The sequence below is a fragment of the Prionailurus bengalensis genome, chromosome F2, assembly GCF_016509475.1.
Source record: "Prionailurus bengalensis isolate Pbe53 chromosome F2, Fcat_Pben_1.1_paternal_pri, whole genome shotgun sequence".
Taxonomy (NCBI): domain Eukaryota; kingdom Metazoa; phylum Chordata; class Mammalia; order Carnivora; family Felidae; genus Prionailurus; species Prionailurus bengalensis.
Window position 1 is genome coordinate 49612788 of NC_057353.1, and position 18458 is coordinate 49631245.

At 33.9% G+C, this 18458-nt stretch overlaps 1 protein-coding gene across 50 annotated transcripts in view; it reads left to right on the plus strand.

Moving 5' to 3' along the window:
- RIMS2 (regulating synaptic membrane exocytosis 2) overlaps positions 1-18458 on the plus strand; it is a 604627-nt gene that overhangs the window by 320209 nt on the left and 265960 nt on the right. For 27 of the 50 annotated variants that reach the window (XM_043601572.1, XM_043601575.1, XM_043601571.1 and 24 more), the window contains 2 exons: positions 3937-4049; positions 14091-14221. In XM_043601572.1, coding sequence (XP_043457507.1) covers positions 3937-4049; positions 14091-14221 — 244 coding nt within the window. Of the gene's footprint in view, positions 1-3936; positions 4050-10399; positions 10448-14090; positions 14222-18458 lie in introns of all 50 variants that reach the window. The other 23 variants (XM_043601534.1, XM_043601543.1, XM_043601526.1 and 20 more) reach the window with 1 other exon arrangement.

The following is an 18458-nucleotide window of genomic DNA, read 5'->3' on the forward strand; positions in this document are numbered from 1 at the left end:
GAGATAAAGTACAAAATTCTATAATATTTTAAGAGTTTTTTTTAATCACACTATCTTAAATACTACGTATTTTTAGATAGCTTTATTAAGGTATACTGCCATAAATTGCACCTAAGTGCACAAGGAGGTAAGTGTTGACATACAGATGAAACCATCATCACCATAAAAATAATGAACATACCCATCTCTCCTAAAAGAGAGAGCCCTTTCTTCCTCCATTTCTTCTAATTTTAAAATTAACTACTTTTTTTGGGGGGGGGGCGGCGCACAGGTGAGTGAGGGGCAGAGAGAGAGCGAGAGAGAGAATGAATGCCACAAGGGGCGGAGAGAGAGAGAGAAGTGGAGCTCACCCGGGGTTCACGTTCACCCAAAGCAGGGCTCGAGCTCACCTGAAGAGGGGCTCAAGCTGACGAACTGTGAGATCATGACCTGAGTCGAAGTCAGTCACTTAATGCCTGAGCCACCCAGGAGCCCTAAAATGTACTATTTTGTAAACTAACTCTCAGTAAGTGAGGGGAATATTTGGGGTAATCTAATGAATAATATCCTAATTTATATTTTTAGAAATGGGATAGTAATTTCTGACTTAACATCAGGGTGGTGAAGGAACAAGAGGCATATAAATTTAAGTAATGTTAAATTCATAAATGCTTTTTATTACTTGTGTCTGAGTGCTATTTCAGATGTTAAACAAATGGATTTTTTCCAATGAACTGTTTCTTGATTGATTGAGAGTAGAGTAAGGGATATTGTAAAAGAAGAGAGGAATAGGTTTGCCATTTGAAATAAGATGATCAGGATAGACCATACTGAGAAGGGAAGATTGGAGCAAAGATTTGAAAGAGTGGCTGGCTCTCTGGGGGAAATGCTTTTCAGGTATGGGGACTGGGTCATGCTATGGCTCTAAGGCAGGAGATGCTAAGATGCATTTAGGAAAAAGAAGGAGGCCAGTGTTGCTGCACCAGAGTAAATAGTGGGGGAGGATGAAGGGTGAGGAGTAACGGCAGCCAAATTGCATAGACTTCATAAGCCTCCCTAAAGACGACTTTGTTCTGGGCTTTTGCTCTGAGGGCAATCAGTAGCTACATAAGTTGTTTTTTTTTTTATTTTTTTTTTATTTTTTTTTCAACGTTTATTTATTTTTGGGACAGAGAGAGACAGAGCATGAATGGGGGAGGGGCAGAGAGAGAGGGAGACACAGAATCGGAAACAGGCTCCAGGCTCCGAACCATCAGCCCAGAGCCTGATGTGGGGCTCGAACTCACAGACCGCGAGATCGTGACCTGGCCGAAGTCGGACGCTTAACCGGCTGCGCCACCAGGCGCCCCTACATAAGTTGGTTTTGAGGAGAGATTTATGTTTTAAAATCTGACTACTATGTTGGAACTAGTTTAAATGAGTCAAGAGTGAAAGCAGAGAGGGCAGTGAAGGAACTATTTTAATCTTTAGTGTCTTATTTGGATACTTAGTCCATTGAAATCTTTAGTATCTTATTTGGTGACTTAGGCATTGGTGGTAGCAATGAAAGTGATGAGAAGTGATCGGATTCTACAATAATTAAGAATATACTATGAGTGCCACCTTGGTGGCTCAGTCGGTTAAGCGTCTGACTCTTGATTTTGGCTGAGGTGAGATCTCATGGTTCGTGAGATTGAGCCCCACGTGGGGCTCTGCACTGACAGTGTGGAGCCTGCTTGGGATTCTCATTCTCCCTGTCTCTCTGCTATTGTTAGTTAAGTTTTGGGAGAGTCAAAAGTTATTGTGGATTTTTGACTGTGTAGGGGCTAGAGCCCCCAACCCAAGGGTCAACTGTATTAATATAATGGTAATTATTATATATATGATATCATTATTGTTATCATCACTGCTCCCATTTTACTGGATGCCCAGGATTGTGCTTGATGTTGTGTCTACATTATCACACTTATTTCTTACAAAAGTCCTATGAAGTATGTACAGTTCTTATTCACTTATGTAACATCACTCAGGTATTGTATGAGCAGGGTGGAACCTTATATCTTATTATAGCTATTTAAAAAGTCCCTAGTCTATAATTCTAAAATTGTTTTTGAGGAGATAGGGATCCTTTCTCAAATTAAATTAGAATCAATCCTTTATTCTTTAAATGTTGAAGAATAGGTTTCTCCAAGGCCCAATTATTAATCCTCTTAGTTCCTCAATAAATCCTTCTCTTCATAATAGTTTTAATTGCCATATGACTCTTAAATTTATATTATCAAAATGATCCGTCATTATTCCTTTATCCTTGGATGTTTAAATAATATGTTAAGTGTCTTCCTCTTACTTGAAGCTCAACATTGTAGAAAACTGAGCTTACTTCTCACCATAAAGCCATCATTCTTTCCACTTCTAAATGTTATATAAGGTATCACTGTTACTTCTGATGCCAAGACATAAAGTTTCCCCCTTCATTTTAGACTATACCCTTTTTAGAAGTGTGTTTTATCCACTCATGCCTCCAGTTTGGTGGACACTTTACGGTTTGATTCCTAACACTAATATCAACTCGACATTTGGTCCCATCCCTGCATCCAGTTACCTGCTTTACATCTCCCCTTGGATGTCTCAGAGGTATCGTGTTAGTTCTAATTAACTTCTCTACCCATTCCTTTTTTTTTTTTTAATGTTTATTATCGAGAGACAGACAGACACAGAGCATGAGCAGGGGAGGGGCCGAGAGATGGAGAGACACAGAATCGGAAGCAGGCTCCAGGGTCTGAGTTGTCAGCACAGAGCCCGACATGGGGTCGAACTCACAAACCGCGAGATCATGACCTGAGCCGAGGTTGGAGGCTTAACCGACTGAGCCACCCAGGCACCCCTCCACCCATTCCTTAAACACAGGACTTGTCCAGTGTTTTACATCCCAAGAAATATCAGCAGAGTCTTGTTCAGAGAACAAGACAGAGACAAAGGATTTTCTTGATCTCCTGTCTAATTAACAAGGCTTGAAATCTTCATGTTTCTCCCTTTATCTCTCATGTCTAATTCGTTTCCGAGTCCTCTTTTGTCTATTTTGTGATATTGCTGGAATTCTTTCCGCCCCTTCCATCTTCACAACCTTTCCTATTATTATTTTACTGAATTCCACTTGCTTTGAGGTGTTTTCCCTCTCTCTCAAATCAATTCACACTTCAAATAAGTGGTAAAGTCATCTTCTTCAAATGCAGTTAATGCCTCACTCAGAAGAGAATGAGGCAATAATGATTAATACTCGATTAGTGCCAAAATGTGGAGCCCAGAATTCCAGGCACTTAATCCCCCCACTATCCCCTTAGCTCCATTTTTATTCACTTTCTGAATCGTTCCTTCCCCTCCATAGAAATAAATTCATATATATAACTTCTGAGTACCAAGGCTGTGCTTTCTCTGCTGTCACGTCTCTTGTTTCATAGACCCTCTCTTCCTTTCTGCCCATCTAATTTACTATATTCTTTTCCAGATATGGTTTTAAAGTGTCACTTCCTGGAAACACTTCATGATTAATATTCTAGTACTTATGTTTTTAGCATTACAAGTTTGCATCGCCTTCAAGTTGCTTTTTTGATTTAGGTTTAGATTTTTCCAGAGTTTCTATTTTCAGAAATTTCTTAATATGTTATGATAAGATACGAGTTTAGTATATACATAGCAAAGTAACTAAGTCCTGGCGTAGAAGTCGGTCTTTACTATAATTGGCAGAGAAAATGTTTCACTCTTGGTCTTAAGAGAGTCGCTCAGCTGTACTTACACTTTCAAAACATAGCTGTAAGTTTATTTGGAATACTGTGGCTAAGAAAATGGTCTATATAATGATGTTTTGTGGACGTGTTAAATAAATAAATACATAAATAATTTAAAAGATATGTGGTAAAGATTATTAAATGCTAATGAAGAGTCATCATTATTATCTCTTATGTATAATTGCCACTTCAGGTTCCAGCTCATTCGAATCTCAAAAAATGGATCGCCCTTCTATTTCCGTTACCTCTCCCATGAGTCCCGGCATGTTGAGGGATGTTCCACAGTACTTATCTGGACAACTTTCAGTATGTAATCACTACATTAATTTCTCTTTTTGGAATACCAAGTATTGTTAATGCTTTATGATGATAGCATTTTGTAAACCAACTGCTTCTTAGACTATAATTTTGCTTTTAACCATCAACTTTCTCATTCTTAGTAATTTCAGTTAATTGAAATTTAAATTACGTAGCATAGTATTTCTTTATTAGAGTTTATTAGGTTTTCTGGAATTTGCAGTCAAATGCTCTACCACTGAGCTATACCCCCTAGGTTTTCTGGAATTTAACGAGAAAATTTGTGATGCTATCTAAAATCTTTTTTACCTTAGTAATTTTATTCTAAAATTCAAGGTTATGATTTTTGCTCAGTGTCTTAAAATGACTATAACTTGTCCTAGACTTTTAAGAGAAATAAAATTGATGTGTTGTACAAAGATGGTATATTTAAGATGAAAGTAAATTTTATACATTCCCTACTTTTTGAGTTTAAGGAAATTTGAATGTCATAGTAAAGCATTGGGGTATGAATATTGTTCTCAATATAATGGTACTTGAGATGCTTTGGTCAACAGACAAAACTAAATAGATGGTAAAATATTTAATAGATAACTGAGTATACTGTGTGATTACATAGTAAGTGATCCCTAATTTGAACATTTTATAATAAAAATGAAAAATTCAATAAGGCATTATCTGTCCATATTAGAAGAGCCTTGCAAACTTGAGCCTTCAATTATTATGAATTTCTTCAGTTGTCATTCTCTTTTTAAACTATTTAAACTATTAAAATATTGAAATTCATGTTGTTATAGTTTAGAAACATAATGTTGATGAATTAGTAAACTTGCATAAACTTGCAATTTTATCACTATTAAGAACTATTTAGGTTTTCAAAATTCAGATACTGAATTTTGGATAAAAATGTTACAATTAAAAAATAAACTATTTTGGGGCTAGTGTTTTAAGAGCAATAGAAAAAGCTTCTTGTTTAATCAGCTTTGAAATTTCTTTTTTGGGGGGAGGGGAAGGGAGGTGTTTGATTTTTTTGATGAAGAATTTTTATTAATTAAAAGATATAGGAAGTATAAGCAGAATTAACAAATTTAAATTATTGAAATAGTTCTTAGACATGTCTGTTCTGGGACTATTTTGATCACAAAGGTGGCAATGACAGAAAAGTTACACAAGAAAGAAGTTGAGATACTTACCAGGAATTTGTAAATGTCTTACAAAAATGAATTTCTTCTCTTTATTATTTTTGTTTACTTTCTCTCATAAACAGAGTGAACCTTTTCATTTGAAGACAGTGGTCTTTTTTTTTTTTCAGTTTCCATCATAAGTAGCATCTTTCAACTTATTCTTTTACACATATTGACAGCACAGATGTTGTCATTTGTAGTTACAAACATATGTGTACTTTCAGCATTTTAGAAAGTGCTAATAGACATTAACCATTTCTTTTTAATTATTATGGATTCAGTGAAATAGTGCATCTTTAAATAATGCATAGTATGACTGGATGATGCCAGTACATAAATAAATGTGTGTGTGTGTGTGTGTGTGTGTGTGTGTGTGTGTGTGTAGTTGGCTTCAGTTGGTGGAAGAGGGAGCGGAAGTTAGACTTCATAGTAAGTAAGTATTGCTTTGTTACTGACTTTGAAATCCCAGGGCGTATGGAAGTGGGGGGAAGATTAAGGAGTGTAGTGCAGGCATTTAGACAAATTTCAAATTCAGCTGTTTTTTCATCATGGTTCAAAATGAATATAGTAGAAAGGTAAGACTTAAATATGTTAGGGAAACATAAAAGTTATACTTCTAAATATATAATTAATGATTTCAAGTCATAATATTTACATTTATAAATGATGTTAGTTTAAAATCCATGTAATTATAGTTTAAAATGTGTACATTTTATCATTTTCTTATGACTTGGAAGGGATATGTTCCAGTAAGATGGTGTTAATAAATACTATACATATTTATTGTGGAAAATCTAGAGTGCAGATAAATACATAAAAATAAAAATCACGTATAACCTGCCACTAAAGTGTTTAACATTCACATACATATAAATGTTTAAACAAAACTAGTAAATCTGTGTATAATATTTTGAAATCTGCTTTTTTACTGAGTAATATATTGTGCACATTTTTCTTTAAAACTTTTTTCTTTCAAAATTTCTCTTAAAATTATTTTAATAGCCAATATACCATTTTAACTTAATTCTCTATAATGGGACATCTTGCTTGTTCTTAATTTATATTACTATAAACAATGATGCCATGGAAATCCTTCAGTATAACTCTTACGTATTCTGTTAGGTCGAACAAAACATTCTTTTGTCAGGATAACTTTTCAGAAGTAAAATTACAGGAAGAGAAGGAAAGAGAAAAAAATTTGAGATTCTTGAAATCTGTTGCCAAAATTTTCCTCAAAAATGTTTGTATGAAATTAATCTTCAATCATTGACTCAAGAAATATGTGTTAAGCTCTGGCCCTGGGTCAACCTTAATCCCAGTTGCTGGGAATATAACCGTGAACAATCCGATAGACACAGATTTCATCTTCATGAAACTTAATTTTATTTTCATTCTTTGCATGCAGGAAACATAAGCAAGATATCCTTCTGGATATAGTGTTTCCCTTTATATTTAACCCTATCCCTATCATTTTCTCTAATGATGTAGAGTTTAGGTGTTATATATCACCTTTTGGGAAAATTCCTAGGAAGTCGCAAGGCAACATTACAATCCCTATATCCTTCTATTTATTTTACCTTTGGACATTTTTATTCTGGTGAGTTTTTACCTATGCCCATAGCTCACAATTTTATGGCATTGCTAATTCTGGAGAACAAAGAACATTTGTATGGTATATAAGCTGACCTCCTAATGTATCAGGTCAGTTCATGGACTGATATTTTCTCAAGTAGAAATATACATATAATTTAAATTGTTGTTTAAACTTTCATTTCAAGGCTGTTGATATTTTTAAAACTATGAAGTTTATTTCCTCTCTATGCTTGAATTCTGCTGTTGCTGGTTATTATTCTAGGGCATAAGTATGAAAGTGCCATGAATGTATTTGGTGAGAAAATCATTTTGAGTTCAGGTTTATGACACCTGGACTGTATGTTAGCCTTGGCTGTGTCAAAACTCTCTTATTTTGATTCTTTTTAAAACTTATGTTCTTCCACAGTTTAATAGTTTGCTTCTTTAGGGGATTACTTTTGTAGTTCTTTCAATTCTTTAAAATTAATAATTTAAATGATTAAATCAACCATTTAAAATTAAATTAAAAATCAATAATTTAAATTAGTTGGCTACTTTTTGAAACAGTGTTAAGATAAAATATAGCCTTTGACTCTTTTTAAAAGTGAGAAGCTTAAAATTCTTTCTTTCTATAAGAACACATTGATTCTTACTGATAATAATTTTATTTTACTTCTGGGTCTGTGGTTGCTTTATGTCTACAATGTTTCCCTAAGTTACTTTGTTTTAATATTTTTCTGACTCCATTTTTAGTGATGGGTTTGTAAATATTGTCCATATCCATTTTGTATGCCCATTTAAATGGAGTAAGTAACTGAAGAATAGGTATGTATCTTTCAATATCCTTAGAAACTCTACAGCCTTTTAAAAACTTCCTGTAAATGAAGGTTTATTCCCTTGAGCTTTTATGTTTTGTACCTCATCATCACAACCTTGTTATTCCAGAAGCATTGCATAAAAGGAATGCCCTAAAGATAGTGCAGTGTATGATGCAAAGTGACATTAAAAATGCAAAGGGGCACCTAGGTGGCTCAGTCGGTTAAGTGTCCCACTTCGACTCAGGTCATGATCTTGCGGTTCATGAGTTTGAGCCCCGCATCTGTGCTGACAGCTCAGAGCCTGGAGCCTTCTTTGGATTCTGTATCTCCCTCTCTCTCTGCCCCTCCCCCACTCACGCTGTCTGTCTCTCTCTCTCGTAAATAAACATGAAAAAAATGCAAAATAGTGTACAAATTCAATTCTTCATTTGTATGAGGCTGAGTTGTCACAGGTTTTATCAGATATTTCCTGTAAAATAAATGAATCAATATGAATCGCAAATTGCAATGCAATACGTAATAGTTCACCATTCACGTATGAAATATCCAGAATCTATTGAGACAGAAGGCAACTTAATAGTTGCCAGGAGTTGGGGCATTAGGGGAATGAGAGTTGATTACTTCATAGGTACAAACAGGTACATAGGGTATTCTGGGGGTGATGACAAGTTTTCAAACTATAAGAAAGCGGTAGTTGCATAGTATCGTGAATGTACTAAATGCCATTAAATTGTATACCTTAGAATGGTTACTTTTATTATATGTGAATTTCATCTCAATTAAAAACACTAGCAAAACAGAAATATGTTTTTTCCAGCCAAGTTTAATGTGTAAACTTATAGGTAAAGATTAGGTTTAAATTGCCCTAGATTGTAGACAACTGATTTCAGAAACCTGTGAATTGCTTACTTGAGATCATCTTAGAAGATGGAAAATGTTTGTCGTAAAGGACGAATTTATTCTGAAGTGCTGTTCATTTCAAATTAAGCTTTTTTAGTTTATGAAGTAAAACTTACCTGCGCAAATCTTCCATTACCTGTTGCTTTGGGTCTAAAACAGGTAGAACAGGTGAGAGGAGAAGGAAAATAAAATCTATTTCCAAACAGAGTATATTGTTAGTTCCTTTGTTCAGCTGGCCTTGTTAATCTCTATGCGTTTCATCCATCCTTGGCCCATTTGTTAGAGAAGTATTCACCTAGGATCATGCAGACAGATATCAGTAACATACTCCATATCTAAAGATTTCTTTCTTCCTTTGGAAATGTCTCCACACAAAAGGAAGACTGCTTAGATTTGAGACTGCCTTGGTTTTTGGAGAGAGAGAAAGATGACTCATGATTGATGTCTGCTTTTAAGATCTGCTTTCCTTTGGGTTTTAGATTTATGTCTTAAATAGTGTCTATCTGGTGACAATCAAATTAGGCAACAGTCCTCCTAGTACTTATTATCTGTTTCCTTATAGCAATGGAAAGGTCTGAAGCCTTTATTGATAACTCTTTGAATTAGACAGGAGAATGGGAAATATGAGGAATGGAATGGAATCTTCGGGAAGGAAGAAGAATTGAATGCCTTGAAATCCCTTCCCAAACCCTGATATATGCTTCTGATTTTGTTCCTATGTAGTTATTAGCATGCCTTACTAAAGGCACAAAATTCTGATTATTGTGATGTCTTTTGGTAACTGTTTCCAAATGAAAACAGGATAAGCCAAAAGAGAAAGAAAATTTGATTTTATTATAAGAATTTGGAACAATGATTTAATCAGAACTGGGCTTTTTCCCTCCTTTCCTCCCCTCCCCTCCCCTCCCCTCCCCTCCCCTCCCCTCCCCTCCCCTTCCCTTCTTGTTTTCTTTTTTAGAATCAGGCTTTATATATATATATATATATATATATATATTTTTTTTTTTTTTTTTTTTTTTTTTTTTACCTTTACACTATCTTACTTTTTGTCTGAATATGGGCAAGTATATCCAGCCTTTCTCTATGTCTCCTTATTTCAAATTGGAGATAATAGCACCTACCTTCTAGTTTTGTTGGAGACAATGAACTTGCAATAACCTGCCAGTAGAGGCTTGGAAAAATATAAAGAATTGTATAAATAAAAAGAATTGAGGTATTATCATTAATAAGTGTGATTAGCAATAAACAGTATTACCTTGTATAGTATGTAATAAATGTTTAAAAATGGTGTTTAAATACTAGAAACTGGTATAAATTCTTAAGGTGTGAATCAACTAGTTAGTACAGTGTGTTCCACACGCTTTTATCTTACTGTGTTCATTCTTTTAAGAAATGCTAGAGCCAACTTGGCTAATGTTTTTAAAATTTTTGTTAGATGTGTTTTAGAGAAGTCACATGATTACTTCTACAGATGACTTTTCACTAATAATAATTCTATGGTGCATTTTTATGTAACTTCTTGGACTGATTTTTTTCTATGTAGAGCGTTTAAGGGTAAAACCTGAAATTTCTTGACTCCTGGATTATGTTTACAGTCATTCTTTCAGAATATACAAGCCCAAAAATGTTATTTTACATTCGCTCTTAATTCCTGTTGTGTTGATTACATTTAAACATCTGATTTTATATAGTTTTTATATATCTTAGCATTTTGGCAAAATTAACTTGTTACATTGAAGTCCTTAATTCAGATATGTATTGTTATGGAAAAATAATATTTAAGGGATAGTTTTATGTGTTTGTTTTTACTTTTGGTCTTTTAGTCCCAGCGTGTTGTCCTTTTTGGTTTTGTTTTATTGCTTTTTTCTTTAATTTTGCTTACCAGAGCCAAAGCCTTAGTAGAAGAACAACGCCTTTTGTTCCTAGGGTTCAGGTAAAGGCCCTGTCTGCCTGATAGAAACGAAAGTTGTGTTTTAACCCTTATTTGTATGTTTTTGGAAAATGCGTAGTAGGAAACTTGTTTTGGTATGTTGCTCCAAACCATATTATTGACTTTCAAATCATTTTATAAGCCAGCTTGTAAAATTTCTGCATGGAGATGAAAATACGATTAAAATTTAAAGAGACAATCTCTGTTAGTGATTTTATATGATCCACTGAATGCTAAAACTTGATAGGTTTCAGACTGCACTTGTGTACAGAATATTGACAAAACTAGCTAATTTTATACTGCTGATATTTTTTTTATTGCACTAAGTTTTCTGTCTCTTTAAATCATTCATTTTTATCACTTAACATCTTTCTCTTGCATTTTCCAAGCAACAAATCCTTGAGGAGATTGGCAAATAAATTTGTACCTTATCTAAAATATGGATTTTATGCATTTAATATATAAGGTTCAAGTTTGAAAAGTGTGTTATTTTGAAAGAACAAAATGATTATCTAAATAAAATGTGTTGGGTTTATGTTGTTCACATTTTGTAATTGAAATGGGATTTAATTTTACTGTAACACTTGGTACAAGTTGTTTGCCTCTTTTCATTAGGAAACCCTTACATGGTAAAATAATGACAATATAGTTGTTTTTTTTTTAAGTAGTATTATGCTTTCCTTGCTTTGCTGCATGGTTTTTTTTTGTTGTTGTTGGTTTTGAATAATACTAATTTAGTTTAAATTTGAAAAATTACAGTTGTTCTACTTAATATTATATAGTGTTAAATATTTACTTGTGCTGTTCAGGTTCTCCTTAGGACATTTAAAAATGGGTACATGGTAAAGCTGGAATGATTATTATATGCAAACAATTAAAAAGATGCTCCAAGATTTTTATTAATGAAATAGAGGTAAAATCAGAAGTATGTCATCTAGAACTGTGGAAATCCACTTATTATATTTTGGGGGAATCAACAGATATATTTTCACCTATCATTTGAAAAGCACAGATAAGAAATTTAGGAATGTGATAAAATAATCTAGCCAATAAAATAATTGTTTTGCTAATGTGAACTGGATATCTATTAAAAACTTCAATGCAAGTCCTGTAATATAAAATGAAAATTAGGGCTATCGATCAAACGCCTAGTTTAAAACAGTTTATTAAAAGTTGTAATTTTGACTAAAAAACCCATAAAATTAAAATGTACTATATTAACATTTATATATCTGGAAAGTATAATCTTATAAATTTTATAAAATGTATATATGGAGGCCATATGCCTAGTATCTGCTTGTATGAAAAATGAATATTACCCACAAATGATAATTTTGGTTTTCTGTGGCATAGGAAAATCTACAGAGAATACTGCTTATCAAGCATTTGAAGTTATGTATCTCAAATGTTTGTCTCTAATGAGTTTAGAGGAGCAAAAATATCACCTGTGAAGATGGCAAATGCTTAGTCTCATCCGTCAGAAACAATTTACAGAAATCAGTAACTTGCTCCAATAATTATGAGTTTAGTCTAATAATTATTATTATTGTTTCTTTGTTTCTAAATGTACAGTTTACCAGAAAAAGGTTTTCTTTTTTTTTTTTTTTAGCCTTTCAGAATCTTTTTTTCTTTGAAGTGCCTAATAATCATATCATGATCCTCAGAGAAGTGTTTTTAATTGTCCTGGAAATATAAAGCCATGAGCTTTTTGATTGCTATAGAAAATAGAGAATATCAGAAATTAATGGGGTTTTTGGTCACACATTTTAGAAGAACCATGATGCTCTCTGACAACATCTCTGTTTCATCTCATATAAAGACACTCTTGTATTTCTTACTTTTTTTCTTGTTGTTTTCCCCTCATGTCTTTTGCCAGAACAATGGTTTCTTTTTTTTTTCCACTAAGCCTCAACCGTATCTATGCTCTAATGTTGTTACACAAGCAAATATTTGAACTTTTTTCTATTCGCATGTTGAAGAGGTTTTTTTTTCTTTCAGGGTGTTAATCCCCTAGTCTCAGGCAATGGTTCTCAAACTTTAATGCCCATGAGAATCACCAGGAGGACTTGTTGAAATTTGTCAAAAAAACAAACAAACAAAAACCTGGGCCCCGTTCTGATTCAGTAGGTGAGGGGTGGGCCACAGGAATTTGTAACTTTTCAACAAATAAGCCAGATAACACAGATGTAAGGTTAGTGAACCACCCTTTAAGAAACACTTTTCTAGAGACTGTACTTTGCAGCTCTATTAAGAAAACTTTGTTACACGACAGCATGGTAATACCTGCATTTTAAATATGAGGGCTTAATATAACATAAAGGGTATTAATTATAATTTTTAAAAATTAAATATTTCTTGCTGTTATTAAGAGGGCTAATTCCATTTGACAGAAGAGCATGGTAAATAATTTTATATACTCTTCTGGGCCATTAGTCCTCTTCTTTGGACTCAAAAGTCTCATTCAGCCTCTCGTTCTCTGAGATATGAATTGAGAGACTCAACAGAGCCATGTTAGAATTAGAACCAAATTACCAATATATCATATATACATATATATATATTTACATGATTTTTATGCATGTGTATATATGTTATATATTTATTTGTATATCTCAGAGCCTGGTCCAGACCTGACTGTCCATTTCAGGAGGAGAGGGAATGACGGACATGAGATGTATATTAACATTTTTTTTAACTGCTGCAAATATTAAACTTCCAAATTAAAGGAAAAATTAAACTATTAAACAGTATATAATTTTATTCCCAACTTTCAGATTTTGGATTCAATTTCAAGATAATGGCCAGAGATGTGATGAGTTCCGAACCAAAACGTGGATTAGAGCCAAGTTATACATCCTGACAGGGTAGAATTAGCTAGCTAGGTGTGGGAGTGTGAGGTATGTGTGTGGGAGGTGACAATTGTTAAATCAAATGAATTTAGCAGCTGGATGTGAAGTTCCAATTCCTAATTATGTCAGAGAAGTTACTCCCATCTTCTCATCTCGAATGGTAAAATAATACCCTTTTATTCTAAGGATGTAATATATCTTCTCCTCTAATGAAAAAGGGACTCGATGTCTGTGTAAGAAAAACCTATAAAGATGGATTTATTATGGCTTTAAATACAAAATCAAGGAGTCTATGGACTAAAGCCACTGGTAATTCTACCTTGCTGGTAATCTTTAAAATGTCTTTTCAAATGAAATGTTTTGTCTTTTAAAACATTTGCTTAAAAATTCCCTACGAATGCCATATAAATGAGGTATCTCTTCAGTTCATTTGAGCATTTATTCTGAACTCATTATTTTAGGGGAACTAAAATATGATTCTTACATAAAGATAGGCAAACACAGTCATTGTATGTGAAGTTCTTAGGGTAATTATCATGTGCATGTTAATAAGCAATCACATTAGGATAACAAAAAGTTCAAGTGATTTATCAATCCATCCAAAATAATCTGAATTATTGCCTCTGTTCATTGAAGTTATTATAGCATATCCTTTTATTTTAACTAAGTGCAATTTATGAAGTAAAACGTATTCTGTGCTCATATTAGTGTGAGAGAATGGGGAAAGATTGGGAATGTAAGCATTATGTTATGGTAGTAAAGGTTTGAGCTGATAAATGAATATTTTTGCTTTTCAGATAAAACTATGGTTTGACAAGGTTGGTCACCAATTAATAGTTACAATTTTGGGAGCAAAGGATCTCCCTTCCAGGGAAGATGGGAGGCCAAGGAATCCTTATGTTAAAATTTACTTTCTTCCAGACAGAAGGTAGGGATATGAAACAAAAATAAATGTTCTTGAAAATAAATAAGAAATGTTAATAACAGTGGGTGTTTCAATTCTGTCTCATTTATTTTTATGTATCATGCAACTCAGATATTTATGAAATTTAACCTAAACATAATGATTCATATATTCATATGATTCATATGATTCATGATTCTTCAAAATAGTGACAGTAAGTGCTTTGAGATTGTTTTAAAACTGATGTCAAATGTTATGGACGATTTCATTGAAGATTTATTTTAGGTTATATGGATTCTTAAATGATGCGTATTTTCATTTATCAAAATCATTAACAATTATTATGCTTTTTAAAACCAAATGCATTTTTAACACAGTCTACAGAAGAAAAAAGCTGGAAATGATGCTAAAAGGTACTCATCATGTCCCTTTACACCTTCTACCTCCTCATACTAAGATATTATTTCTTTATGTAACGTAAAATTAGTGAATATGCTCTATATTTCATCACCCCATATCATCACGCCATGCCTCTGGTCCTGGAATCAACTTCTTCAAGCAGCATTTGCTTTGTGTCCTTACTAACTACCACAAATGATGTTGCTCTGCCCTAATTTGAACAGAGAAATTAGGATTGGAGGAATAGATTTTCAAAAATTATCTAATCCCCTTTTAATTTCAGGTACATAAAAAATAAAAGAGATTATTCAGTAGACGTCATGTAAAAAGAAAAAATTAATGACACCAATTATCATTTCCCCAGCTGTTGAGCATCCTGGCCTCCAGGACAGAGTGTTCTCAAAGGCTGGTCATATTTTCCCACGTTGGAAGTGGCTAGGCACACATGTGATCTTCAACACGTTTACACACTTTTGGCCCCTCATTTACTTAGTTCAAGCTGAAAGTCATCAGACTTGAATGCCGCAGTATCATCTGAAGAACAACCTCAACCAAGAAAAGGATAAAAATATGGAAGTAGACAATTAACATAGGCCTTACATTTTGTTTGATACATATTTTGAGGTGAAATTTGTGAAGAAGATTCATCAGAAAGTCCGTCAAGGTGCCATTGTGTCTAAAGTTATTAAAACTGCCGTATGATTTGATCTTACCAAATTTTCATGAAGAAAGTTGTTTTCTCACAACTTAGGTTGCCTTTTGGATAGGGATATACTTTGAACTGCAAGGGAAGAAGAAGATATTCACAACTGGAGCTTTTAAATCCAGTTTAAACTTCAGTTGGTTGACTCGATATGTCACAGCCCTATTACCCTGCCATCCTGGAGGCCACATCACTTGGCTTCTTAGAGCAGCATGATTTACTAGTCTAAACATTCTTAGAATGCCCTGACAAAACCCCACAAGAATTGCTAGCATTCCCATCTGTGTTTTTATGCATATACATAACCTAAGTTTCTGCTTACTCAAACCTTTGAAAAAAATACTTACTTTGGAAGATGATAAAAGACTTTCAAATTATGGAATTTATTTCTTTTTTGTTAATTGAAAAAAATTTTTTACATTTATTTATTTTTGAGAAACAGAGTGAGAGAAAGCATGAGCGGGGGAGGGGCAGAGAGAGAAGGAGACACAGAATCTGAAGCAGGCTCCAGCACAGAGCCTGATGCGGGGCTCGAACCCACGAACTGTGAGATCATGACCTAAGTCGAAGTCGGATGCTCAACTGACTGAGCCACCCAGGCGCCCTGGAATTTATTTCTTGATTGACCATTTTTGTTTTGTTTATTTTATTTTACATACTTTCCTCCCTACTTTCTGAGCAGATAGAACTAAAATGGAAAGGAAAGTCTGCTTCACCAATCCTTTATATTTTAGATGTAGTGTTTTTATTTTTTCTCGGCATCAGAGAATGGGGGAAATAGGTAAATATTTCATCCTCAAATTGTTTCTCAGCTGTTTCCTTGTCAATTATCATAAATTTGAAGAATAGTTTAGTAAGTTTGTTGCTTACTTTATTGATTGAGAGAGTTGTATCAGGGTTTTATCTTTAAAGAGAGGAGAATTCTTTGGTTAACTCAGAAACAGCTATATTATCATCTTTTTCTTTTTTTTTGCTGCTGATACAAGTTTTTACACATGAATAACTGACTGTTTATGCTTTTGGTATGAATTATTTCATTTTTCTTGGCAATTTTTCGAGGAGAAAGGCTATTTGAATAAGTGAACATAGAAAATAATTGATGCCTTTTTGTTGATACGAATTCCTGGAGGGGCAAGTGAGGCTGCACAGAAGAGATGTCGTCTGGAATGCCACTATGTCAGTTGATTTATTCAAAACGTTATTTTCTAAGTTATGACCTACTCTAAAAAATACCCGAGTGTGCTTTACACTCTTTTACATCTTGAAGTAACATTGGTTTTCAGTCAAAATATATTTTTTTCGTTTTGAGTAAACACATCAAGTCTTTGCATGCTGTTCGTGGTATAAAGTAAATGGAAACCCAAAGTGCTGGTAACATGAAAATAAATAGGAAAGGCTTTAGGTTGGATTTTATTTAAAAAAAAAATAGTTTGCATTCTCAACAATTTAATGATACTGGTAGAGATCAGTGATTTATTTTATTGTTATTGGGCTGCTATTTGGAAATAAATCTTGGGAACACCTGGGTGGCTCAGTCAGTGAAGCATCCAACTCTTGATTTCAGCTCAGGCCATGATCTCACAGTTCATGAGTTTGAGCCCTATGTCAGGCTCTGTGCTGACAATGCAGAGCCTGCTTGTGACTCTCTCTCCCTCTTTCTGCCCCTGCGTGGGCTCACTGCTGTCAGCACAGTGAGAGACAGCAGGGAGCCCCCCTGTCTCTCTGGCCCTCCCTGACTCATGCTCTGTCTCTCTCTTTCTCTCTCAAAAATAAATAGAAACATTTTTAAAAATCTTAAAGAAATAAATTAAAAAATAAAATCTTTATAGCGTATGTATTGATCTTAGTTTTTAAACACTCTTAGCAGCTTTTCAGTGTTTGACTTATACAACCTGAACTTATTTTGTTTGTTTGCTTTAAAGAATTGTATTTTTAAGTTATCTCTACATCCAACATGGGGCTCGAACTGATAACCTCAAGATCAAGAGTCACATGCTCTACCAACTGAGCCAGCCAGGAAACCCCCAACATTTTTCTTTAACCTGATCTTATTTTGAAGGCTTTAGTTATACAAACAAACGAACACAAACCCTAATTTACTTTTTAACTTGCTGAAGATAATTTTTTTATGGTTCTTTGCAAGGATTGATACTTTGATATACACTAAATTGCCTTATTAAGTGTTAATTGTATATGGTGGGTGTGTGAGGAACTTCAATGGTTGTCTAGTCTCCATGCTGTCCAGTGTAGGAATCCCTTCTAAAATAGTCCTCTTTATCTGAGAACTTTTTACACTTCTTAGGAGGAAGTCAAGGTTTATTTTTCTATTGCCTTTCACACTGCCTTACAAAGCATTTTTGAATTATACAGCAAGGCTCCCACTAAATGTTTTCTTCCTGGCCTTAATCTTTTAATTCCTGGCCTGAACTTTATCTCTTCACAGGGTCTCATAATTCAATCTTCAATGCATGGAATATAAGTAGATGCTTTATAAATATTTGTTAAAATTTTGAATGAAGAGAGGAGATGACAGAAGGAGTAATAAATCATGGTCCTTGTTATTATTTCTATTATTTAATTATTTTTATTTGCAATACCGCTTTTCCATACGATAGAATGGAGTTAAAATTCCCTACATGAGTTTTCAAAGTTATTTTCCTAACAAGGCCTTAGAGATGAATAAAGATACAATGTTTTAAAGTGGCTTTCTGCCACATTAAACACATGAGCTCTGGCAACATATGTGCTCTTGATTAGTTAAATCCAATCTATGTCATATGTTAAGCTCTATGTTCACCAAGGAGAAGCAGCACAGCCTCCCCAATTCAGAGACTTACTGTCCCTGCTTATTTCCCCCTGCTTCCTATTTCTCAGTACTCTTAGAACTGTGTTGTGCTGAGAGAATTTGTGGCAGCTACTATGGTTCTGCTTGGAGTTTATTGTACACTTCTCACTTCAAATAAGCTCTCTAGATGGCTTAATATTTTCTTCCTAGATGATCCTTTCTAATAAGCTACAGTAGGGATCTCAGAAAGGAATGGATACACCCCACGGGATGAGTAAAACAATCCATTGGAGTTCCGGAAGAAGTATTTGAATTTTCTAATTTTTTACCTAATTATTTTTAATTTCTATTTTCGTGTGTTTGTGAATGAACAC